Here is a 25886-nt window from a genome sequence, read left to right as displayed (position 1 = left end):
AATAATTTTCTGTCGTGAAACGTATGTTCGAATCGTACGTATGTGTAAATCCTTTACTTGGCGCAATAACAGTTCGTCTCTTTTTAATTTATTTATGTATCTTACAACACGATTGCCTTGTGTATTTTTTGGATTCAGTAGATCATTGTATTGTTGCATTAATAAAAAATAAACTCACGTTTTCTCCAAAAAGTCCATCGAATGGTGAAAAGTCGATTTCCTCCGCACATTTCACTTCATTTATGAGTGTTTTAGTAATTGACATTTTATCTGAATCTGAGTTCCGTTAACGATCAGAAAATTACGATTTTCACAAAATAATTCAACTGACGTCTTAAGCTACTAAATTGACATTGTAATAATCAGATGCTTTGTAATAATTATTTCGAACGCTCGGACAAGTTTCTATTCTTTTATGTTATTTTACAAAAGGCAAAAACTGGCACTCGGCTAGAAAGGCATTGATTCGCGTGGAAAACTGAATCAAAAGAAACTGAGTATACAATAAACTCAATATAACTCAAAAACAATATTCAGTTAACCGATTTGCCTTAATGTTTACAAAGTAAATGAAAGTTCGAGGAGTGAACGCCAAACGGAACCGCGCGACGAACGACTCCCGACGAATTCTTGATCAGAACTAAACTTGTTTATCAACTTGTTGAGAAACGAAGCCTTTTGTGCAATGATATGTAGCCACACTGAACAAGTGGCGAGGTTATTGACAATAAAATCAATCCAATACATCAAAAGGTGATTTCTATAGAGAGTCATTCAAAATGAATTACTTAGTTAGAATTCGATATTTTAAAAATATTGTTGACGTGGTTTTATTTTCATTTTTTGAGGTACATTTCCCAAACGTTTTGACGACTTGACGCGTTAAGAGAAATTCGACGCAAAAGCGAAAGGGAAAATTGACTATCCTGCAATAATCTTTGAATCATAAATTATAACAGTTGTTCTCGGTAGGTACTGTACCTATCAAAGTTTGTTTCAAATGCTTTTACAAGCAGAAAGCGATTTTGCAAAAATTTGTTACCACAGAAAGGAAAATGATCGGGAGGGCTTATGATCTATCATTGGCTGGTTAAGGTAACAAATTTACATACTGTGTAACATTCACCATTCTTCCTGTGTTTAAACACTTAACAACAACAAAAAAAACAAAAATGATTTCCCTCTGAGCTGTTGCAAAAAATTTAGATTTAAATTACTCAGGGAGGAAAACAAGCCTGTCTACAAACATTTGGACATACTCAAAACATTTTCGGTTGAACCAACCGATATAAGAAGTATAAAAATTGCTTTTAACCGTTCCTAGTAGGTGTATTAGTTCAGCCGAATAAATCTCACCCACATGTTAAAGGTTTCAGCTTTTTTACTTCACAAAAGTCAACAGATGGAAGAGTTGACGAAATGTGAACGTTAAAACATTGACAGAATGGTGAATGTTACACAGTGTGTAAAGTGGCCTCTTAAACCAGCCAATGACAGGTCATAAGTCCTATAAATGCTTAGACTTCAACAAATTGAAATCTAAATAAATCCCTCGAGAGGAAATTCAGCCTTTCTACAAAAATTTGGACATACTCAGAACATTGTTGAATTTGTATTTACTTAAAAATCTAGTGGCTAGTGTTGCGAACTCACGGATCAGAGGTCCAAGGTCCGAGGTTCGAACCCCACTTTACCCCAAATTCATTTCCATTTTCTTGTAGTGAGTTATTTACAACTCGTTGAAAATGGCCACCAAAATGGAAATATTCGGGTAAATTATAAGAACGCTAATATTTCTGAAACAAACTTATATTAACGATTTTCTTATTTAAGAGAAAAAAATAAAAGAAAAGGAAAAAACAATATGCATACATGATTTTTTTATTCATTTCAAATTACATTTGTATAGATAAACCGACATATTATGGCTTTTTAGGCTGTACCCGTGTTAAGTCATAATAATAATAACAACAAAATATAAAGTAAATTAAAAAAATTACATAAATATATATTTTTAAATCATTCCAAATACAAGAAATTACATTAAATACTTTGACAATAATAATAACATATGATACAATATTAATAACATATAAATTTTAAAAAATAACAATCCAAATAAAAGAAATAACATTAAAAGCAATAATTAATGACGACAAAGATGGTAACGTAAAAAGATCTTTAAAATTAGAATAAAAGTAATTATTGTTTTATCTAGGTTAACTCGGAAGTGTAATCTTTAAACATACTGAATGAAGAACTTCAGCCCTACGGGAAATTGGATTGAATAAATGTTTTTTTGCGCGCTGTGAAAATTGGAGCGTTAAATTGTAAAGCAATTTCTTGAAAATGTACGAAAAATATAATTAAAAATATCTTAATAAAAACGAATTACTTTGAACGTCACTGGTTCTTATGCATCAACCAATGATACGGGAGATATGGAATATTCCCAGTTTGCTTGCCGTCAATGGACCAATGAGCAAAACCGATCGAAAATAGGCGTAAGAGAACCTTTGACGACACACGCGGATTTATTTCAGAAATGCAAAACTGTAAAAAACCATAGCGCTGATAATACGATATATCGAGGCCATCCTGACAATGCATTAAGTCAATAGTCTTTATATATTTCAAATATTATATAAAGATGTTGATTCCAAATTTCATGCTATGCCTAGAATAAAGATTACTCTTTCAAAGTTTTTAAAAAAATTAAAAGAAAAGAAATAATGTGATTATCGCGGATTTTCTTTTAATGACTTAATGCATTCTGTCAGTAAAACCTCGATATAAAAATTGGAAAAAAAAATTGGCTTAGTTTAATAGTATATTAACAAATACATTAAAAAAACACTGAACTTCCTCATTGTAGTACCTATGGATCTCATAATAATCGCGAGTGATTTTTGATGGAATTTTGTGAGTAACACGATAAAAATGTGACTTGTAAAACCCGCGCTCACGCCGCGCCGCTGGCTACCATAAAATAGAAAAATTTAAATGCATTTTTCTAAATTATTTTTTTTGTTTAATTACTGTCACTCTCCACTGAACAGTTGTTGCTGCTGTCATTGCCCACATTAATTATGAGTTTGCTATTTAAAATACCATATATTCTGACATCTCTGGGTAATGCGAAAAAAATAGAGCTATAGTTACTGTTTTGTGAACATACCTCGTTTTAAGCTACCATCACGCTCACGCATACAAGTATTCTTTTTTTTAAGTTTAACTATTTTTAATATAAACTATATGTAATATGTCTTCGTGCTCATACGGATCATCGTAGTAACGGATGTTACAGGGTTTACCAGAGAGGAGAAATTTTTACGCACTCAAAGTAAGTTTTTTCCACTGTATATTATTGTTGGCTCTATATTCTAATTATATTTATGTAGTATCGAGTTGATATTTATGAGAATTCTAGCAATTTAAACAAAATGACAAAGAGAAGACTCATTTAACGTTTTTTTTAATTTTATGATAATTTTCTTAAAGAAGGTCGCTGTGTTTTTATTTTATTCGATTAAAAGCTGCTCTGTTTATATATTATTATTCAAAAAAATACATTTTTTAAACTAAAACATTGTATTTTCATTCATCAAATCTCTGGTACAATTGACCCCGGGTAGGGGACGTTTGTACCAATCGACTTGGTCGGCTTAAAGGTCAAATATCTCTGTTAATATTGATTCAATACATTTAAAAGTGATGCCAACTTTTAGTCTAATAAACCAAATATAAAAAATAATAATAGTTCCACCGCAATAGTATTTACAATTACCTCAGAATACAACGTAAAAGATAAAATGGTACAATTGTCCCTGGTCTACTCTACTACTATATAGTACAACAAGAACAGATTAACTATGTCAATATGTCTTCGTGCTCATACTGATCATCGTGGTTACGGATGAGACAGGGTTTACCATGCACGCTGTAGATACTACTAGGTATATAGTACAACAAGAATAAAATTAAATATATGCCAATTTCTCTTCGTGCTCCAACTGATCATTGTAGTTACGAGTGTGACAGGGCCTACCATGCACAATATATACTTTTTTGCCCTCCAGAGGTTTTCCTGTCATTTTGCTGCCCAACAATTATTACTAGTGAGCTAATGTTTAATCCAAATTTTCTAAATTGGCTAAAGTTAACCAACAGACGGAAGAATTGAAGAAATATGGATGTTCAAACATAGGCAAAATGGTGAATGTTACACAGTGTGTAAAGTGGCCACTTAAACCAGCCAATGACAAGTCATAAGCCCTGTAAATGCCTAGACTTCCATATTTCCTTATTTAAGGTATTCTCTATCACTGTTGTAATTTGTTTATCTTGATGACTCCCGAGGGGGTGAAATCCAGTCTTTTGTCTACGAACATTTGGACAAACTCAAATATTGTCGTGTTATGTTTGTGTTTTAGTCCATCAATTTTAGTATCTGCATAGTTACTCTAAAAATACTATATGAATTAACCAAAATATCAATACATACCTATGTAGTGCCATAGTCAGTACATTTTATTTTAAATAGTGCTTAAATAAACATATTCACCGTTTTAGGTGCGCTGAGGTGAGTTAATAAATAATAATTAAAACCGAACCTATTTAATGTAGTGTACCAACAACTTTTAAAAAATGTAGGTAGGTAGGTAATGTAAAATAATGGTATTCTGTTCCTACTAATTTATATTAAACAAATATTTATGGTAAAAAAAAACAATCAATTATATTTACCTGACATATCTAAAAAACTAAATCTATAAAAACAGTTGTTCATTGCTTACGACTTGTGACGTAAATATTTAATGTGCATATCTATCGGAAATTCAAAAAAAGTAAAGTCTGGTTAGGTATCCAAAATAAAATATTTTTACTGGATTTAATTCTACTTATATTTTTTTAAATATATGTGACGCGTTTTGTCTTGTTAAGACATTATCTAACATTATTAACTTAAATAGCACATGATGACTGAACTAACTAGACTAGACGAGACATAAAATGACTAGACAATATTAAATTTCTAATGTAACCCTAGCGGGTTTGTAAATTGTAAATAAAAAAATATTTACAAAGTTTCCCAAGTCCTAGTTTTCTAGTTTGATAATGCCCTAACAAGACGAAACGCGTCACATGTATTTTGAAAAAAATAAAAGTAGAATCAAATCCGATAAAAGTGTTTTATTTTGGATACTTACCTAATTTTAATATAGAATTCTACCAATTATATGCATACACGTTAAATAGTAAAGTTGTCTGTTTTCTGTTCAAAACAAAAGCGGCGCAGCAGCTGTAATCTATAATAGAAATAGCAAAGGCGCAAACCAATTTAAAATCGCATGACACGACCACGTAAAAAATATATTGTTCAAAATCAACCACGCACTAAATTCTGATGTAGGTTATATTACATTATTATAATAATATTCTAACGGTAAGAATCAACACTTCGCCGACATAACGTTAATTTAGTAATTATTATCCTGTTAAATTCGTTATCTATCTAACTTTCCCAGTACAAAATAAAACGGCAAACATTTTAGGCCAGGAATAATATTTTTAATAATGTACCTTTATTGTTCTCAAGTTTCAGTTAGTAAAAAATATTTCAAAATCGTGATTAATTTATGAAATACTGCGTAATTCTACAATTATTATAAAATGTAATATATACCTTTATATGGGAAATAATCATATCATCGTTTTTGCTATTATTGTATTGTTATTTATTCGTGTTGAATTGTCAAGTAAATAAAATAAACTCAGCATCGTAAACATATAACAGTTATAAAAGTGTTTTGTTCCAAAAACATATTTGGTGTCTTTAAGCTCAAAAATTATTCTTTAAATAAATGCAAATAAGCAATTAAAAATTCGCTACACAAAAATATTATTCACATCTTTAGTAAATTTATAATTTTCTGATAGAACCAAAAGGAGGAACAGTACGAAAAAATATTTTTAAAAACGGTTAGAAAAATATTTTAGACTATGACTATAATAAATAAGAGAATGAATAATAAAATGAAATAGAGAATTTTGGAGAATTTCGAAAAACGCTACACGTGTTTCGTTAAAGTTATGAAAACAATTGTTCAATCATTAATTATTTAAACTGATCTAATAAAGTTTTATTCATATTATGATTTTAATAAATTTAAAAAGTATTGATTGATCGTATTGAAAAGAGGATTGATCTTTTTTATAATAATATTTAAGTACTAAGTATCTTATTTTTTTAAATACTTTTTGGCAACAATGCTTAATTTATATTCGTTAGGTTAGTAACTAAATTTTTTTAATTTCATTTATCAGTCTTATCACATTCATCCATTTATACAGATTTTTTTAAAGATAAATACTTGAGTTCTTATTATTTCTCAAATATTTATTTTTTCAGACCATTTCCTCAAATTCGTAAATAACTTGTGCTTGAAAAATGGAAATCGAGTTGTGGTAGAGTGGGATTTGAACCTGGGACATTTGGTCCATGAGTCCATAGTACTACCACGGGACCACAACCCGGTTCAACGTTATATCTATACTCGTATATACATTTACCGAAAAGTTTTTAGAATTAGTAGGAAACTAATTGTAATATAGTTTTAAAACAACTAAATTAAAACTGTTCTACAGCACTGTAACTGAAAACATATAAATTATTGAGCCTTTATTTATACAACATTTCAAAATTTCGGTACGTTTTCTAATTTACATTCATGTTTAATTTTCTAATTATAAATGGCTTATTTTATAATTTCTATTAATGCTCCAATTTTTATTATTACCGGTATGCTTTATAATTTACATTTATTAAAAAAAATATATTTGAATTTTTAAAGCATAATTTAATTAAAAATCACATATAAAAAAGAAGGTCCTGCCTAAACACAGGAATTTCCTAGCTAGTCGAGATCTGAAATAAAAAACCACCAGTACATTTTTAAACTGTGAAATAAATCAATTGTGTTTTAGTTACTATGCTATCCCACACCAAGCAAAATAAGTTGTTTCTTTTTTTATGTGGTTTTTCTTTTTAATTTATTATTTCATGCTTGCTTTTCGCCTTCTATTTTTTTTTTTTTTAATATTGTACATATATTTATTAGGGACATAGACACAGTTTATAATGACACAATTAAGAATGACTCATGCCTGCGAACAATGATGGATTAATTGTATAAAAAAATTGTATCTGTTTATAAAACATTTTCAATAAATAAAAAAAAATAGGTACCAACTTCTCATAAGTTTTTGGGTAGTATTAATTTTTAAAAGCAGCTATATTATATACTTAAATAACGAATAAATGTTATGTCTGTACCAATGAAAATAATACTATGCATGTTTTAAAATGTAAGAAAAAACAATATGAAATGCTTTTGTAGCGAATTGATTACATTTTTGTTTGAAGAGCACTGTTTTCTTAAATTAAAAAGTATTATGACATATTGTTAAAATTCAAATGGGTTTTCAATGATTATATTTTTTTTAATGATTGAGCACATACACAATATTATATTCAAGAAAATGTGTTTGTTATTGTTAAATAATGTGTAGTTTTCAAAGAGTAACGTTTCAATGAAGACAATAAAATAATATGGATTTCGGCGTTCAATTAACAATTTTTTCGTTGTCAAAACCTCGTGTTTCTAAAAGTGACCGAGGAATACAGTTTCAAGAGCGAACCAAAAATAGCGCTGTTACGCGATTGACGTCATTTCCGCATGATATTGCATATCGTCTTTCAACTGGCAATAATTAAAATGAATTTCAAGTAGTACCTAAACATGAATACACGCTAGTGTATTTAGATTCTACAAGTAATTAAATTTTATGGAAAAGGATTAAATACTAAATAAATAATTTAGCATCAATAAGCCGGTAATCATCCAGAAAAAGCGCATGATTTTGTTATTTGTGCAATTTACGAACAAAATTTGTGATTATGTGTAGCATTTATGAACAATTTTTACGGCCAGTCGATTTCCCTGTTTGAGCTACGCAGTGGTTGCAGGAAATACGTTTCTTATAAAACGCGATAAAGTTCGAGTGCTCGCGAGACCTGTGCATGTTTTCGTAAATAATATAATTATTTTATATTTTTGGGTGAGATGCAATTTCCACAATAGCTTTGATTCACCCGTCAAGAAAATACATTCGACTTGAGTAGTAGCTCTGCGTTTAGAAGGGAGCCATCTTGCAATCTAATCAAAGGTCTTCGGCTCGCGGTCTTATTGTCTGGTGGAAAGCCAGTTTATTACAGTATAATATAATAAAATGGCGTTAAAACGAATTAATAAGGTACAGTAAAATTTGACAAATTATATTAAACTCTCATAATCCTCTTTCAGTTTCCGAGCGCCGTAGATTACATCTATTTTACGCCCTGGCGAATGTTTTACCTATGTGAATAACATTGAAATTCCTTCTCGATAATTCCGAACATTCAGATGGATCTTAATGTCGTGGCTTGACAACTTGTCATTTTGTATTTTTATGTTTTATTCGCACTTTAACGTCAATGCAAAGAATGCATAATTATTCACATCGGATTAACTGTCGCGAGGGTCTCGCCGTATTCTAAAATGTCGGAATTGAAGTATAACGACAATTATTAATTCACTGCCCATTTGATTTCAGTATGGTTTTCGTAATTGGTTTATCCAATACAAATATATCGCAACGGCGGATCAATAAGCGTGTTGCATATTGTGAATTTACTGTGAAATGTGGCAAAATATTTTGTTTCGGTTTCCTCTGATGTAATTGGTAATTTTTTGAAGTACTTGTGAAAGCTCCAGTGACGTTCTTAAAATGGAACCATTCTTAGTGCTAGTAAAGGGGACTAGTATTTGTTGTGAACGTGAACCCGAAATGTAGCGATTATAGAAGCTGACCAAATTGTTATATGTTGTAGGAACTACAAGACCTTGGCAGGGATCCACCTGCGCAATGTTCAGCAGGTCCACATGGAGAAGACTGTAAGTTCCCCTTAATACATTATACATCCACCCTTATCTCTGTATGTTGGTTAGTGTTTGTTGTTCACAGCTCTCTGTGATGATGATTCATTCTTCTTCATTCTGAGTACCTAAGATTGCACATAAATACATCGTTTGTATTATGTACTTATTTATTTCATAGTTATGACCAACTAATAAACAAATTTGTTTCGATCATCCTTTGTCATTGTGACTATCGCTAACTAAATTATACGGATCAGTGACGAATAAAATTGTATATTACTTATCTTAATTAAACATTCACAGTGAAATTGTTAATACTCATTTTGGAATGTCTCTGATTTCTTAGAATCTGAATAACCACTGGAAGAAAGAGATTGAAATAATAAATTATTTTTGTTCTGTTAATAAATAGTCATATGGTTTAAGGTAATAGTTTGTTGAATTTTCTTTTGAGTATTAGACTAAAGGAACAGTTTTGTTTTGTATTTCCCATTTTACATGTGTTGAGTTCAGTGACCTTGATTTTTTGAGTCATTTAATTTTTTTAAGTTTTACCACACCCTGATTTTGCTTTTAATTTTGAAAAATCTAAAGTGATTAATATTTTTTATTCAAATGCTTACTTTTTATGATGGTATTTTATTCTATAATAATTAATGTTTTTTGCAAAGTATCTTATCATTAATATTAATAATATTTGGCTGATTTATATAGCGCCATTTTTGTAAAAAATCACCTCAAGGGCGCTTTACAATTGTATATCTAAACTTACATTCTAACTAAACTTAAAGTGATACATTATACATTAATGTATGGATATTAAAATACAAAAAGTGTAGGTACTATACATATTTTCTGTTCCAAAATCTTTAATATTGAATAGATTTTGGTTCGTGTACTTAAGCAAAATAATATTTCCATAAATAATCAATAATTCTGAAGCCTGACATATTTTTACAATAGTCGTGTTAAACAATTTAGACATTTAAGTTTGTAAGTGAAAACTCTTGATGGAAGTTCATTGTAATTTATTATATAAATAAAAGACGAGTGATACTTTAATCCACAAATTTTGAATATCCAGTGACTGGTCTCGAAGATGTCGCGAAAGAAATGAAACCGATCACTGGACATTCCAAATTTGTGGATTAAAGTATCACTCGTCTTATTTCTATAATAAATTTAGAGACAATTTTGCTGTAGAGTTCCATAGTAGTTTTGCTTTTTTTCTGACGTAGTTATTTACAACTAACTGAAAATAGCCCTAAAAGTTTAATAATTACATACTTAAACTGTAAACACTCGTTCAGTTCTTCTTCTTCTTTCTTCTTCTTCAGCCTTATTTTCTCCACTGCTGGATAAAGGCCTCTTCCAAACGTCTCCATTCCTTCCTATCACCCGCTTTCATCATCCACGTTTTATCGGCAATAGAGGCAATGTCGTCGACCCATCTTTTCTGTGGCTTTCCAACACTTCTTTTGTTTGCCCATGGTCTCCACTTTATTATCCCGGGTGTCCACCTGCTATCATTTTGCCTCGCCAAGCGTCCTGCCTACTGCCATTTCAATTTCACTGCACGATTCATGATATCCACGACTCCGGTTCGGCGCCTTATTTCTTCATTTCTTACTGTCTCTTAGACATACACCGAGCATCTGACTCCGGTTCGGCGCCTTATTTCTTCATTTCTTACTGTCTCTTATACATACACCGAGCATCTGTCTTTCCATGGATCGTTGCGCGCATTTTAATTTCTGCCTACTTGTTTGTGTTACAGATATGGTTTCTAGTCCGTATGTTGTCACCGGCAATATGCACGATTCATATACTTGTCTTTTTAAGCATATAGGGACTTATTTATTTAAAAATATATATTTTAGTTTGCTGAAAGCAGCCCAACTTAGCCCTATTCTTCTTGGTAACTCCGCTGTCTGGTTATCTTTACCAAGTTTGACATTGTGTCCTAGATATATGTATTCATCAACCACTTCGATTTTATTATTTTTAATGAAAATGTCTCTCCCTGTTGGACTTATAATCTTTGTTTTATGAATATTCATTTCCAAACCAATCCTTTTTGAAGCCTCATGTAGTTCCATAATAATTTCGCCTAGTTCATCCATGTCTTTACTTATGACCACTGTGTCATCTGCGAATCTGAGGTGACTCAAGTACATGGTATCGATCTTTACACCCTTATTTTCCCAATTCAGGATTTTAAATACATCCTCTAAGGCTAGCGTAAAGAGCTTTGGCGATATTGTGTCCACTTGTCTGACACATTTCTCTATTTTGATTTTATCAGTTTTTGTGTCCTCATCAATCTTCACATCCATAGTAGTGTTGTCATAAATTAATTTTAATAATCTAATGTATCTAGAATCAACTCTGGCATTTTGGAGTGCTTCAATAACAGCCCATTTTTTAACTGAGTCAAACGCTTTTCGATAGTCGATAAAAGCATAATGTAGTGTTATGTTGTATTCAGTTAACTTTTCTATTAGTCTAATTGATTTGATGTCATCTCTAGTTCCAAAGCCTTTGCGAAAGCCTGCTTTTGCGTCCTGTATTATGTTTTAAATATTGACCTGTCCTGTAAACAGTTAACGGGTTTTGATATAATTATCGATCAAGTCAGTTTAAATTCTTCATTAAGTAAATTTTGGTTTTAAACATTTAAGTTAAGTTTTTAGTATTATATTTGAAACGTGTTTCTGGTTATCCCATTATTATGTGCATTAACTTAAAACCCACTTGTTCTCAATCATTTGAATAAATCCGTAGCATGTGACAACAAAGTATGTAAATTGTTTTAAAATAACAAATTTTAAAAGTTAAAATTAAATTAATTTATGTATATAATCACTTTGTAAAGCGCCCTTCAAGTATTTTATTACAAAAATGGCACTATTTGAGTTATCCATAGTAATAATTCATTTGCTCTATGCTCTTCTTGGAACAAATAAGATAGATGAACAATATTTTATTACCATAATAACGCGCTTTTATAATGAGAAAGTTTAGTGGTTTTTTTAATTTGTTAATATATCATTTCTTTAAAAATATTTTTATGTATCGTATTATCAGCGCTCTGATTTTTAAAGTTATGTGTTTTTGAAATTCCTTTGCATGTGACTTCTTAAGCTCTCCCCCCCTTCTTCTTGATGAATTCTGCTGATTTGTCAGTTGACTTAACCGGAAACCTATCACAACTCTCTTATCATTGGTTGACTTGGAAGAACTAGTGACGTCATGCAAAGTAGTTCGTTTTTATTAAAGTCGTTTTTTATAAATTTTTTCATACATTTTCAAAAAACTGCAGTATGTAAGAATACATTTTTTATATCCAATGTCCCCTTGGGCTAAACTTCCTCATTGTATGTAAATTTTTCGCTGACATTCTTTTATTTTTAGGTACGTAAATTATTTTAAGTTTTATAGAATTATGTAGTTGGTATTTTCCTTTTATTTATATACCTATTTTGGAATTCATAAATGTAAAATGAAAAACTTCCATATTAGGACCTTTCCTATTCCTCGTCTATATTAATGACTTACCTCATCTTGTAAATAAAAATCAGGAGATTGTATTATTTGCCGATGATACATCGATTATATTCAAAGTAAAACGACACCAATTGGCTATTGATGACATAAACAATGCTTCTCTCCATTTTGTTGAATTGATTTAACTCCAACAATTTATTATTAAACAAAAAAATACTAAATGTATAAGATTTGTGACACGTAATATCAAACAAACTATGTTTAATGCAAAACTTAAAGATAAAGAACTGAATCTTGTGGATACCACTGTATTTTTGGGCTTAAAATTAGATTTTAAGATTTAATGGGTCCACATATAGCTGATTTATCAAACAGACTTAGTTCTGCGGCCTATTAAATTTATTCGTTTGTTAAGTTTAATTTAGTAATTGTTGAATTGTATCGTATACTTATCATTTTATTGATGTTTATAAGAGATTCAATGAATCATATGTAAAAAAAACAAACAAGCTTTCAATGGCTCGTGTTAACAATAAGATCGTAATAGATTTATCAATGTTATAAAGACACTTATAATTTTTATCTAAATGTTTTAGAATATAAAATTCCAGTACAATATACTACAAAGATCTGTAAATTTGACATAATTCCTTTGTAATCCAAAACCCTTAGTCGGATATTACTAGATATTTTCTTAGAACATTTTCAGAGTGATATTTTTATTTTATTGTGTGTTTTTTAAAATTCTTTTTTCTTTTGGTTTACAGTATTCCACTGGCAAGCCACAATAATGGGACCGGTAAGTTTAAACAATATTTATTTATGATGTAATGGCCACGATTTTTGGCCTCACACGCTGGGGTTGCGAAGTGGTGGTTCCCTGGTGAGATCGCAATAATTCAATGGAATTTTTATCAAGCCTGGGTGCACTGTGATTCACTTATTATAAAAAAATGTACAGTACATTCAAACCTAGCTTATATCCTATTGTATCGTGGTGTATTTTTTTTATTCAAATAATTTATATAATTACAAATATGGTACAGTGGCATATAAAAAATTCAGAAACAACACAGAAAATCCGCGCTGAGTTCTTTAATAATTGACTTTGTTGATTATATTATGCTATTCAGCACTTTGAATTTCAGTCAGTATTTTCTAACCAAGAATCGACCTAAAAAATTTGAAACATTGAAACATTTTGATGATCGCAAATAACACTTGGTTTTGGTTAAAGCTCTAAATCAAGCCACTCAATGATTTTTTCAGGTTGTGTCACAAATGACTTGCTGAAAGAATGGTAAACAATAATGTTTCCCTAATGTGGTGTTGTGGTTAGTGAGGTCCCGGTTTCGATTCCTGTTATATATATATTTTTCAATGTTTTTTCGTTGCAATGAACTTAAATTGGACTGGTATCTGAAGCAATGGTTATTGAGATATGCTGCTTTTTGGTATATCTATGCAGTAGGTGCGGCTAAGGAAATTATGATGATGACTAGATGATATATTCCTTTATAAATTACTGTACTGTGATGTTTTATCATTTAGGTCACTGAGTATCATTTGCTCCGAAAACATATGTTCAAACATTTTTTCTGCACTATTATTTACCTAATTATAATAAATTTTATTTCCTGGATATAATTTTGTCAGGATAAGATCCGTTGGAAGATTATTCTGATTTTAGATACATTAATTAGTCATTTAGAATTATTTAGGTGGTCCTGTGGTAATATCACACTACCACCACTATGTTCCTATTTTCTGAGCACATTTATTTACGACTAGCTGAAAATATTCTTAGTATTCTTTTTTGTATTGAGAGTACAAATTAGTTCGGTCCGTTTTTAAAAAATGGCTCTGGCTGTTATGGATGTTTCATAGTGACAGCTGATTTCGGTAGTTTCAGAGAGGTTAGACATCTGTCAATAATATTCAGTTTATATCACTTTGAGTTTCTTACGAAAACCCTGGTTTTTTGCTGTGTTGAATATGTCAAATTTTGTGTGAACTAAGCGGCATTTGCGGGAGGTTTTAGTTTTTTTTTTGCTTTATTTGGAAAAAAAGTGCAGCTGAAGTGCATCAAATGCTTGTAGAAGTTTATGATGACAATGTCCCAACTGATAAATCATGTAAGGAATGGTGATTTCAGCGTTGGAAGGCAAGCTTCGCTCTGGACAGCCAAAAAAATTCAAAGACAAAGAATTGGAGGCATTACTCGACAAAGATCTGAGTCAAACGGAAGAGGAGCTTGCGTAATCATCGGGAGTTGCGCAACAAGCAGTTTCCGTACAATTTAAATCCGTGGGAATGATTCACAAGCAAGACAACTGGGTTCCTTATGAACTGAAACCGAGGGACGTTGAAAGGCAATATTTCACTTGCGAGCAGCTGATTCAAAGGCAACAAAGAAAGGGGTTTTTACATCGAATTGTTACTGGAGATGAGAAATTAATATTCTACAAAAACTATGAAGAAAAAATACTACGCTATGCCCGGTCAATCGTTGCCATCGACCTGAACATCAACACCAAAGCTGAATATTCATGGTTCGAAGGTCATGTCATGAATATTCATGCTGTGTATCTGGTGGGACCAAAAGGGTGTTGCGTACTATGAGCTGCTACAACCTGGCGATCAGTATAGGCTACGATTGAGCCGTGCATTACAAGATGAGCAAAAACATGACAAAGTTATTTGTCGTAAAAAAATATTTGGCAGGTCATCAATTCGCTTCTTTTGCAGAAATCGAAAATTGGCTCCTACCTTGGATCGCCTCAACAGACGAGACATTTTTACAAGATAAAATTCAACAATTGCCTGAGATGTGGGAAAAAGTAGTTGCCAGCGATGGACAATACTTCGATCAATCTATTGATTAATTTTGTTTTGAAACAAATGCATTTTTGACCACAAAAAAAATGGACTGAACTAATTTGTACTCCCAATATAAAAAATATTATTTATAGTAATTATAAATCAATAAAATATTATTTATTTTTTTTGCACCATAACAGCGGTGAATTACATCACAGAACACCCAGGCTTGAGAAAAATCACATTTAATTTTTATGTTCTCACCGGGAATCGAACCTGGAACCTTCCGTCTGTGAGTCAAGCGTCTTGACCACTACACCACGGAGGCCGCCGAATAATAATAATAATGAGATATTAAAATGTCTATTTTATTTGCAGGTTGACAGCCCTTACCAAGGAGGTGTATTCTTCCTCACCATACACTTCCCAACAGACTATCCATTTAAGCCACCTAAAGTAGCTTTCACAACACGGATCTACCATCCCAATATTAACAGCAATGGTTCCATCTGTTTGGATATATTACGTTCCCAGTGGTCACCGGCACTCACAATTTCAAAAGGTAATAATCACCTATCATTTAATTACATTTTCCTCAGTAATTTATTAAGTTCAAAGCAGTTTATAAAGTACATAACTCAAAAACAGATATTTCAGTAAAACCATAATTATTTATTGACCAATTCTCATATATTATTAATGCATACAACAGTCATATTGAATAACCCACCGTAATTAATAACCAGTTCTAACCGTCATATTAATATTTGACAAAGTCCATACAAAACTGTTCTTTCTATTAAATCTCAATGTCACTTCTGTCTCTAATTGTGATTTAAATTAACTTTCTTTACTGTTTATTATTTTATATATTACCGACCAAAATTTTAACATTTTCCTTCCATATTTTCTACATGCTTACAAAGACTATGATAAGACGACTAAGAAGCAATTGCAATATTTTATTCCATTGATACATCATCTATTCAGTGTTTAAAAGAGCTACTGTCTAAATAATAATAAATAACTAGATATGGTTTTCTTGATTTCCCCTGAGGCATTATTTTGTTTCAGTCCTTCACCGGATCCTATCATGTGTTTTGGGGCTTGTATTGTTATAAATGTTTGAAGATTTTTAAAATTGAAGACGTTACTTGAATGTAATTGCTTAAATTTTAGTATAAAACTTTCATTTCAAAAGATGCAACGATTTGTATTCTTGTTTTTTTTTGTTGTTTATTTTTGTATCCCGGTGTTAAATTTTCTCTAAAAACTGTTTTTTTAGTTTTATGTCATTTTTGTATCTGTACCTACTGATAAATTGATGTGTTTTCTCAATACATAAACAATAGAATATTCTCTGCAGATAAACATAAAAATAGAAACTTTAATATTTTACTAACTATCCTTGTAAAAATTAAAAATTTCATGACTTTGAAGCATACAGTATTTATGAATTTTTAAACAATAATTCTGTTTAAAGTGAATTTAGATAAATGTTGAAAATGAACATTGCCACTGTTTATGAATTTTCTCCATTCAATAGTATTTTATCACTAATTAATCTCATTATTGCGATTAGATTAGTAAGGCGTTTTGATTGTGTTTCAGTACTGTTGTCCATCTGCTCACTGCTCTGCGACCCCAACCCAGACGACCCGTTGGTGCCGGAAATCGCTAGGATATACAAAACGGATCGCGAGAAATATAACGAATTAGCTCGGGAGTGGACTAGGAAGTACGCCATGTGATGAGTCGGTCGGTTCCACTTCACTCCTCCCCCCTCCCCAGCCAGCCCCAGCCCCCCCCCACAACTCTCCTGTACTCCACACACTAAGGTAACAGCTCGAGCGAGTAACGCAGTAAGCCGGGTGCCAGTGTAGTGACGTGGACACGGAACGAGCACCCGTGCGACTAAAGAATACATTTCGTTCTATTTCGGAAGCATTTCCGCTGCGGCTCTCGATCTCCCGAAACTAAATTACTACTTGTTTACCAGTTAGCTCTATTTTATGTATTAAGTATCAAATAGCTTTTTTCATTATGGCATTCTTATAATATAATTGAATATATTGCGGTTGTAAGGAGACTGGAGTATTGATTTCCCTCACTGGGAGCCCTCGGCTCCCGTTTTATGCCCAGTATGGTCCGACCAGCATATATACGTAATGTACCTCTGTGTGAGAGTGATCCACTTGGGGCTAGCTGTTTGGAATGGTCAAGTGTTGAACTATTCCCGACTACTACTCACCTGTCTCGATGTAGCGTATAAGATTTTTTCTAATTGTAAACGAGTAATGAATATTTGAATTGAGACGTGTTGGATCTTCAGCGTAGAGTTTGCCGTGTAAAACCTTCACCTCTCTGATGATTCGTTTTGGGATTTATGTGAAATTATTTATTTTTCTGCTCAAATAGAGAATTCACTTGTGATACTACTATATATTATGTTCGCTAAACAGAATATTACACGAGAGTTTTAAATCTTATGTACTTGAATAAAACAGTTTTAACAATATTAGTTTGATTTTTTGTAATATATATTTAAACAGATGTATGTTGTCTTTGCTGATCAATGGGCATAAAATATTTATGTAAGGATAATTAACAATAATAAAATGCAAAAATAATTTTGCTTGAATTTTTATGATTTGTTATTGGATTATAATTTTATTTTTACCTTAAGTCTTCTCTTATTCAACATCTTTAGATCGCATTTCGTCCTCCAATTTTGTCTTCATTATTATAAATTAGCTACATTTTAATTTTGTAAACGTGACATCAATCTCTCCATATCATTAGTTATAATTGTATCTGTGATAAATCACTTAATAAATCATTGTTATTAACAGATATTGAATGTCAATCTGTTGTTATTTTGAAAATTGTATTAAGTGGAGTTTGCGGAAATGTCAAGAATTGGCACGGCAAATCATTTTCATCAGTACATTTCTTCAATACCCTATAATGCTAATGATGGGACAAGAAAACTCGCGTCTTTATTTAATGGTTGTATATTCTTCAAAACAATATTCAGTATGCGTAGAACACACTAACATACATACATGAAAACCTTATTTGTTATGATACAACCATTTAAAAGTTTGATATAACGTAACTTTTAATTTACAGTATTACTTTTATGATTCATTTACTGTGCTATGTAAAAGTACAGAAATTTTCATTAATGTTAAATCACTTAAACCATATTGCAAATAAATCTATTATTTGGTACCAGAGAAAATGTTCAAATTTTTTAGAAAAAAAGAAAAGAATTTATTAAAATTTAAATGAAATTAAAAAGAATATGTTCCCTGGAGATTCATGTTTTAAGTTGACGAGACTTGAACAAATGTTTTTTTTTTTTTTAAACAATAATATGTGTATCGCTAGCCCAAAGCAACAGTGAGATAAACCTGAGATTTCCAATTTTGAGATACACATGCAGATATGTTCATAAATAAAATAAATGAATGTTTTCAAATAATTAAATATTGAAGTTCGATAGTTTACCTATGTGAAAATATAGAATTCATAATCTAATTAAAATAATTTAATTTAGTCCAGACCTTTGCATACCTCAAAGTCTGATTATCTCAGAATATGTTCTTCAGAGATATCTCACTGTTGCTTTGGGTTAGCGATATATAAATGTTCAAAAACATTTGCCTGAATTTTTTTTTTGTAAAAATGGTTAAAAAATACTATTGAAATGTTTCACAAATTACTGTAGTAAAAATCGACAGATCTCTTAGGACACAGAGGGAAACATTATACAGCACAAGTAAAAAATAAAACTGGGATTAAACAAAACTTAACCTCAGTGGCTTTAAAATAAAGTGAAATAAAAATGTTTAGTTAGGATAATAATAAAAAAAAATTAAAAAGATTTAATTTCTTCATTAAAAAATGAATTAATGATAATAATAATTCACATTTAATTACAGTAAAACCCCTGTTTTACATTTTTCAAGGGAGCAGCAAAAAAAGTGTTAAACTGAGGAAAACGCTAAAGTGAGAAAATGAAAAACTGCAGAAAAATTGTAAAAACAGTCATAACCGGGGATTATGATATGATGATGATTTGATGATTTCATTTCCAAAAAAGGCATTTTTTCAGTCAATACCACAATATGTTTTTTATTGAATAAAAAAAACGCGTTTTAATAATTTTATGTAACATGAAAATAAAAATTTGAATTTGCGTAAAATGCATACAATGATTTTTCCCTAAATATTGGGGAATTTTACTTTTTTAGTTATGGCACCACATAATTTCAACTGTCATTTACATCGCGACAAAATTGTTTCACACTTTTATGATAACTGTTTAAAACAATCTTCTTTCCGAAATATGATTATAACTTCAAACAATAATTCGAATACCAAATTTTTAAACTTTCCGCATCGTAATTTATTGATGTAAAGACTAATTCTTCGTGCGTCAACTGCATGTCACAATTTAGTCAAATGTCAAAATTAGACACTTAAAACAAAATGGTCAATTACTTTGAATTTAGTTCGAGACAACAATTTACACATTATTTACCTCGATTTTATTCACCGTTTTGGACAAACACGGTGGCGCGCGGCTTGGCGTCTGACAGATTGAGTGAGTTTTGAAAAATTTCAATGTAAAACCGTGGTAAAACGTCAATTGGGGGGATATTTAAATGAGAATGTGTGTAAAAAATGGGAAAATTTAAAAACGAGGTTTTACTGCATGTATTTTCTAACTGCTATTACCAAACTTGAAACCCTGGAGAGTCTGAAATATGTGGATAGTAACATACTTGGAATTGCTTGTCCACCCTTCACTATAATATGAGTCTTTGAATCCATATTTTATAAGAAAACATACAATCATTTATAAAAATATAACAGATATTTAAAACAAATAGTTTACTGAAATTTTTCAAAAAATGTTAATATCAAAAAGATTATTGTAGTTTTGGTATACAATTTGGAATGAATATTGTGGTACCCGCAATATGTTATTTACACACCGAATGCAGCTGTTCAAGTAATCGACTAATGTAGGTATTGGTATTTTTAAAAGTTGAATGCTTCCTGTATTTTTTCAATAAAAATAATTATTTGGTTTCTTTGTTCGTAGAACTCCAAATTCTATTAAAACAGATGAATCATTGCACAAAATGGTGGGAAATATATTGTGTGAAATCAAGAATACAAATATTGGTAAATTCTTTATTTGTAAAAATTACAATTCTGTTGTTTCAAGATTTTTGGCATTATTTATTTGTTCAATTTGTTGGTAAACATTATATTTGGAATGATTTCTTTGGGGATCACTGCACAATGAATTGTTGGGCGATGGAAAATGTTCTGTATTGATGAAATAAGGTTTCTCATTAGCCAAGCGGTCCCCAACAACATTCTCATCGAGAGAATCTCTCTCAGACTGGCTGACTTGATCTTCATCATTCTTGTACCAATCGTTCTCATATGCCCGTAGCCATATGGGGTTACTTCCTTGTGTACTATGCTTGTTGGTGTTGGGAACTCTCCCGCCTGCGCTGCGAATCGTCATATCTGATTCCCCAGGAACAGTGGATTCTGAAATGTGTTTTTATTTTCATTTGGAAAATCAACAGATTTATAAATTTATTAAACGCCTGGGGAGCTCTTACAATAAACTGCAAATGTACATAAATTATAATATAGAATAGTAACTGTACACAAAAGAAAGTAAAAACAATCCTTATTACTCCTTAGGAATAATTAAGGTTCTATAATAGCCATTCAGCTGATTTAGCCACATATATAGTATAAATTCTCAATATGAAATCAAGAGAAGGTGAGTTTTTTCTGATTATTTTCCAGTCCGCCGCAATAAAATAAGGAAACAGCACAAATCCAGATAAAAATATAGAATGTTCATTAACCTTTTTGTTTGCACCACAGTGCAGCAGTATAAGTCGGTAAAGGGTAAACATAACAGGACCCCGGTTACAATGGGAAGTTAACAGAGTTATAAAGAAAAAATCAATATTTGTGTACAAAAATGAGTATATTTGCATGAACATTTCAAGTATCTTCATCGGTAACCTGTAATAAAACTGAACATGTTCAAAAGAAAAAAAGCATGAATATTCTGCTTTTCATACAGAAAACCTGATTTTTGTAGGTAAAATTGAAGATAAATGTTAACTTCCCTTTGTAATCAAGGCCCCGAGGCCACAATGTCATACATACATCAAATGATTATAACCACAACAGAATACAAAATTTATAATGGTAATTTTCAACCTTTTTTGAATAAGAAAAATATTGTAAAATATCTAAAAGAAAAATATGGTTTTATCAAAATTCCTGTGTAATTTGAATAAATAAAGCTCAATGTCGGACCCTACCATATGCTGTAGCTGTTGCCGCTTTTAACCTCCGTATATAGCTGGCTCGCTGTGTGAGGCACAGCATGAGACAAAGTACTAGGAGAACTCCCAGAAACAGACTAACAGACACGAGCCAGAACACCGTCTGGTTGGCGGTCACCATGTCCACTGACAGGGGTTGGTACTCTGCAGGTTGGGTATCTAACACATTGAATTCCTGAAATATCCAAATACATTCAACATTAAATAGACATTCATGCCATCAGTATTTGAGCATGGTAATAATTGTGTTTTAATTTATTTATTCACTCAAAATTACACTCCTTTACATATTCATGAATTTATTAAGGCTTTTTAGTCTGTGCCCATGTTAAGCCATAATAATTAACAATAAAAAAATACATAGTAAATTAAATTATAATAACATGTGAATGCAATAGAATAACAATCCAGAGAAATCAAGTGTAGATAATAAATAATAAAACAATCAATAATAACATTCCAAAGATAACTTAAAAAATTATCTGATACAAATATCCAAATATAAATTATACAGATTTAGGTACATACATAATCAAATATACAAAATTATAGAATAATTGAAATCAATACAAAAACATAATTGAGATATGGTTCTATACTATATAGTATGAAATAAGAGTACTAAATTAAATAATGAAAGAATGACAAGATAATAAGCAAATAAAAGTATGGAAAGAAAGCAGATTGGTCAAGTCATGTAACTGTTGTTCGGGGTATATCCAGAAAGTAAGTTCTGTTTGTATCTCTTGCAATTTCAGCACTGCGATGGCAGTTTCAAGCATGTGTGGTACCTTACTCGGGCTTTTTGGGGAAGCCATTATGAGTTAGCTGACTTTAGGTATGCTTCGTGGGGTTTTGAAATGCTGAATACAATTGAAAATCCCGCCACTTGTGAGACAAGGTCTGTAATTAGTTTCCTTAATGTGAAGAATCTTAACCTAGTCCACTATCATTAACAGATCTGTGAGGTGTATGCAAAACATGTGGTCCAATTGGTAAGGAGATAAATGTGAGAGTTAAATGAATGAAATTATGCAGAAAGCTGCCAGCCATAGAAAAGCCAAAATGAGATAAAAGCACTTTAGTGGAAAGAGAGAATTATTAAATCTACGCAATGGTTGAATGTTTTTTACTTTGACAAACGATAAATAATGCTTGCATTCGTTTTTTTTTTAGTACAAAAAAATATTGAATTATGTATTCGACCAGTTAAAATGATTTTTAAAGTCTGTCTTATCACACAACCTAAGATATTTTGCTGAAAACAGCCAGCCATATTAGAACCCTAATGTATGTTGTGTCATTATTATGTATCGAATGAGTTATTTTATATTAGGTGACTTGATTGTAAAGAATCATTTAATTAATTTGTTATAACTTTTTTTTTTAAATGTGTTAAATAAATTTTTGAAAGTCTGGCGGTCGCCCACACAACCTAAAATATGCGTTTTGCAGAAAACAGCTACATCTAATATTGAATGATACCTCATTCAAACTTTGAATGTAAGAGTTGTCATTCTGTATTAAAACATATTTATTGCAGGTATTTTTGAATTAATGAATTTATAAAATGAAAATACTTGTGTATTTATCCGCTTAAATTTATTTAAGAGAACTAGATTTCTGGATGCATTATTCTTCCCATAAGCATCTTACCATAAAAAATTCTAGCACTGTGGGTGTTTTCTGCAAATTGAGAAATGTCGTTTTGTAATCAATATTGTTTTAAGAAGCTGATCATTACAGTTTTTTTTTGTTGTATGAAAGCGGCTTGGCTGTTTATAGCGGAACATAGAATTAACCTTACTGCACCCGATAACATAAATATAATTTTTCAAAAATTGTGGACTGGCTATTTTCTGCATAACTACGTTCAAATTAAGGTGATAATGTGCACAATGACCAACAAATAACTGATTTTTTAAAAACATTGTTTTAATAAAAAAATAAAAAGTTGTGGGTTACCACTTCCATATAACTTCATATTTGGCACATTTCATAATGCAGACAGATCATAAAAGGATAAAGAGCTCTATTCATAACAGAAATTGAAATGTGCTTTATTAGAAATAATAATAAGTACTTAACCTTAAATAAGGAATCCAACTGCTCAATGTTTTTATCAACAAGAGTTAGAACTTCGTCCACCTCCATCACAGAATGATCTTTGCCGTTCACAAGATGCATATAAAGATCCGTCTTAGTACCGTCGACAGATCCATCTTTGTTCTCGTGCACCTTGAACTCGTCAACATTGACTATGGCTCCAGTTACATTGGCTAAACTCTCCCGGAAAGGACGAACTCTGTCACGAACTTCGAAGGGATGCTGACGCAGCACAAATCTAACTCTCTGATCTTCTCGCAGCAAATAGATGAATACCCGAGCAACATCTTGTAAACCTCCTGTATCATTAGCAAGAACCTGAAAATGTATTTAAAGGGTATGTTAGAGATTATATCATAAAGATACTGGATTTAAGATTATAATGAAAAAGTATAGTTACTTCATCAAATACTGAGGATTATTGGAAACTATATTTCAATTTTATCTTTAAAGAAAAAGAAGAATGATTATTGTATTTTAAGTCATAAAAAAAAATCACAATGAAGAATAGTAACTAAAAGTTGGATTTTTTAAAGTTACATTTAATCAATAAACTGCGCATGTTTACCAATTCTAATAATGAACTTTATTAACTCTAGAATAATAAAAACTTCTGCAGATTAATACAAATATCTGAGAATAAATTAAATTTTAAAAAATAAGTAAATTTTGGATCATAGCTAGCGCCAGATCTACCGCCATGTCACTAAAAAGGGACGGGAATATACACATTTGTAAATTAATACGAGGATATTATTCTCCCCTCTCTTATAAGCAAGTTTCTGGTTCTTTGTGCCAAATGAACCTATGGTAGGTCCCGGCTCTGACTATAGTCAGTTCTTAGACTACAACAAAAAAAAACATCAACCACATTGAATTTCTCTAATACTGGTTCTACTACTCACCATAAAATCAAAATAGCCTTTCATACCCTTCTGTGGGTCAAAATTTAATTGAACGGCACCTGTACTCTTGTTGACTAGAAACGGGGGACCCTGTAAACTATCTAAACCTTCTGATAAAGTGCGTTGGATTTCTCCAATTTGAAAATATGTCACTTGAGCATTTTCACCGTCGTCTGGATCTAAGGCCTAAAAAGAATAAAAAAATTAAACATTACGAACTTATCCATATTTATTCAGATTATTTCACAATTTCTAAACATATTTTTTTTGTTGTATTCCAATTATTTAGCAACTTATTCCTTTTACATACAGAATATTTTATTTTGAAAAATTTTATACAAAATTCTTACTTTGACATGCATAAAATGTGTTCCAAAATCAGCTGCAGTTGTAACACCCCCAGTGAAAACTTCGTTTACAAATTTTGGGGGATTATCATTTATGTCAGTTACATTTACGTATACTGTAATGATTGTATCCTCGAGGACTTCCAAGTCATCAGATTCTAAAACCTTCGGTGCAATGATACAGTCTTCAGTTGCATGCACAATTAAAGAGTGACCAGATTCGATTTCCCTGTCAATTTCTTTGGCCAACGACAGTCTAAAACAAAAAACATTACTGTATTGATATTTGTTTCAAGGAGTTTAGAAATAATCAGATTTGTAATGTCTTACTTATGCGAATTCTGGTCCAAATCAAACAGTTCCATGTGATTTCCTCCAATGAGAAAATAGCAAACGGGTACAGTGGGGTCATCCAGAATGTCTACTTCATCCCTTTCAATAACGGGAGGTAACACAACCCATTCATCTCCCGGAGTAGAATGTTCTGTGAAGTTTACTATTACTGAATTTTTGACAAATCTTGGTTTGTAGTGGTTAACATTTTGTACATAAATTGTCAGATCCAGATCAGAACTTAGCGGCGTTGGAACTCCCAAATCATATGCTTCAACTCTTATCTAAGAAAGAAAAAGATGCTAATTACATTAATTTTAAAGCTCAATAGTGGTTTTGGGGTAACTTAAATGAAAATAATCTACAAGTATTATTATAGTTTAGTTGGATAATTTATATAGCGCCATGTTTGTGAAAATCACCTCAAGGGTAAAACTAGCAGGTTAAAGTCGGCTATCACTAAGTGTTATATGCTAGAAAATTTGGGCC

At 31.1% G+C, this 25886-nt stretch overlaps 3 protein-coding genes across 3 annotated transcripts in view; 1 reads left to right on the top strand and 2 right to left on the bottom strand.

Moving 5' to 3' along the window:
- Positions 1-642, bottom strand: part of LOC148281763 (progestin and adipoQ receptor family member 3) — a 65486-nt gene extending 64844 nt beyond the window's left edge. Inside the window, exon 1 of the mRNA XM_088226160.1 lies at positions 179-642. Within this exon, the coding sequence (XP_088082286.1) occupies positions 179-265 (87 nt within the window). The 5' untranslated portion in view covers positions 266-642. The remainder of the gene's footprint in view (positions 1-178) is intronic.
- A 7354-nt stretch (positions 643-7996) lies between these two features.
- On the top strand, positions 7997-17824 carry eff (ubiquitin-conjugating enzyme E2 eff). The gene is made up of 5 exons (XM_088226159.1): positions 7997-8316; positions 8933-8996; positions 13256-13287; positions 15687-15870; positions 16920-17824. The coding sequence occupies exons 1-5, from the start codon at positions 8293-8295 to the stop codon at positions 17057-17059; spliced, it is 444 nt and encodes a 147-aa protein (XP_088082285.1). The 5' UTR covers positions 7997-8292; the 3' UTR covers positions 17060-17824.
- A 2678-nt stretch (positions 17825-20502) lies between these two features.
- Positions 20503-25886, bottom strand: part of Cad88C (cadherin 88C) — a 33655-nt gene continuing 28271 nt past the window's right edge. The window contains 6 exon segments of the mRNA XM_088226158.1: positions 20503-20885; positions 21683-21881; positions 23795-24130; positions 24718-24903; positions 25068-25320; positions 25395-25681. Of these exon segments, the coding sequence (XP_088082284.1) occupies positions 20530-20885; positions 21683-21881; positions 23795-24130; positions 24718-24903; positions 25068-25320; positions 25395-25681 (1617 nt within the window). The 3' untranslated portion in view covers positions 20503-20529.

This window comes from Micrasema longulum, unplaced genomic scaffold (genome assembly GCF_059751315.1).
Source record: "Micrasema longulum isolate JH-2025_06_02 unplaced genomic scaffold, ASM5975131v1 h1tg000412l, whole genome shotgun sequence".
NCBI lineage: Eukaryota > Metazoa > Arthropoda > Insecta > Trichoptera > Brachycentridae > Micrasema > Micrasema longulum.
The sequence above is the reverse complement of the archived record's forward strand: the minus strand, read 5'-3'. Positions and strand labels throughout refer to the sequence as shown.

What these genes read in the sequence shown, in the direction of transcription:
- eff (XM_088226159.1), top strand. Translation starts at nt 8,293, where the DNA reads ATGGCGTTAAAACGAATTAATAAG. An exon ending in AAGCCACAATAATGGGACCG is followed by an intron (nt 13,288 to 15,686) that starts GTAAGTTTAAAC and finishes TTTTATTTGCAG; the next exon opens with GTTGACAGCCCTTACCAAGG. An exon ending in GGCACTCACAATTTCAAAAG is followed by an intron (nt 15,871 to 16,919) that starts GTAATAATCACC and finishes ATTGTGTTTCAG; the next exon opens with TACTGTTGTCCATCTGCTCA.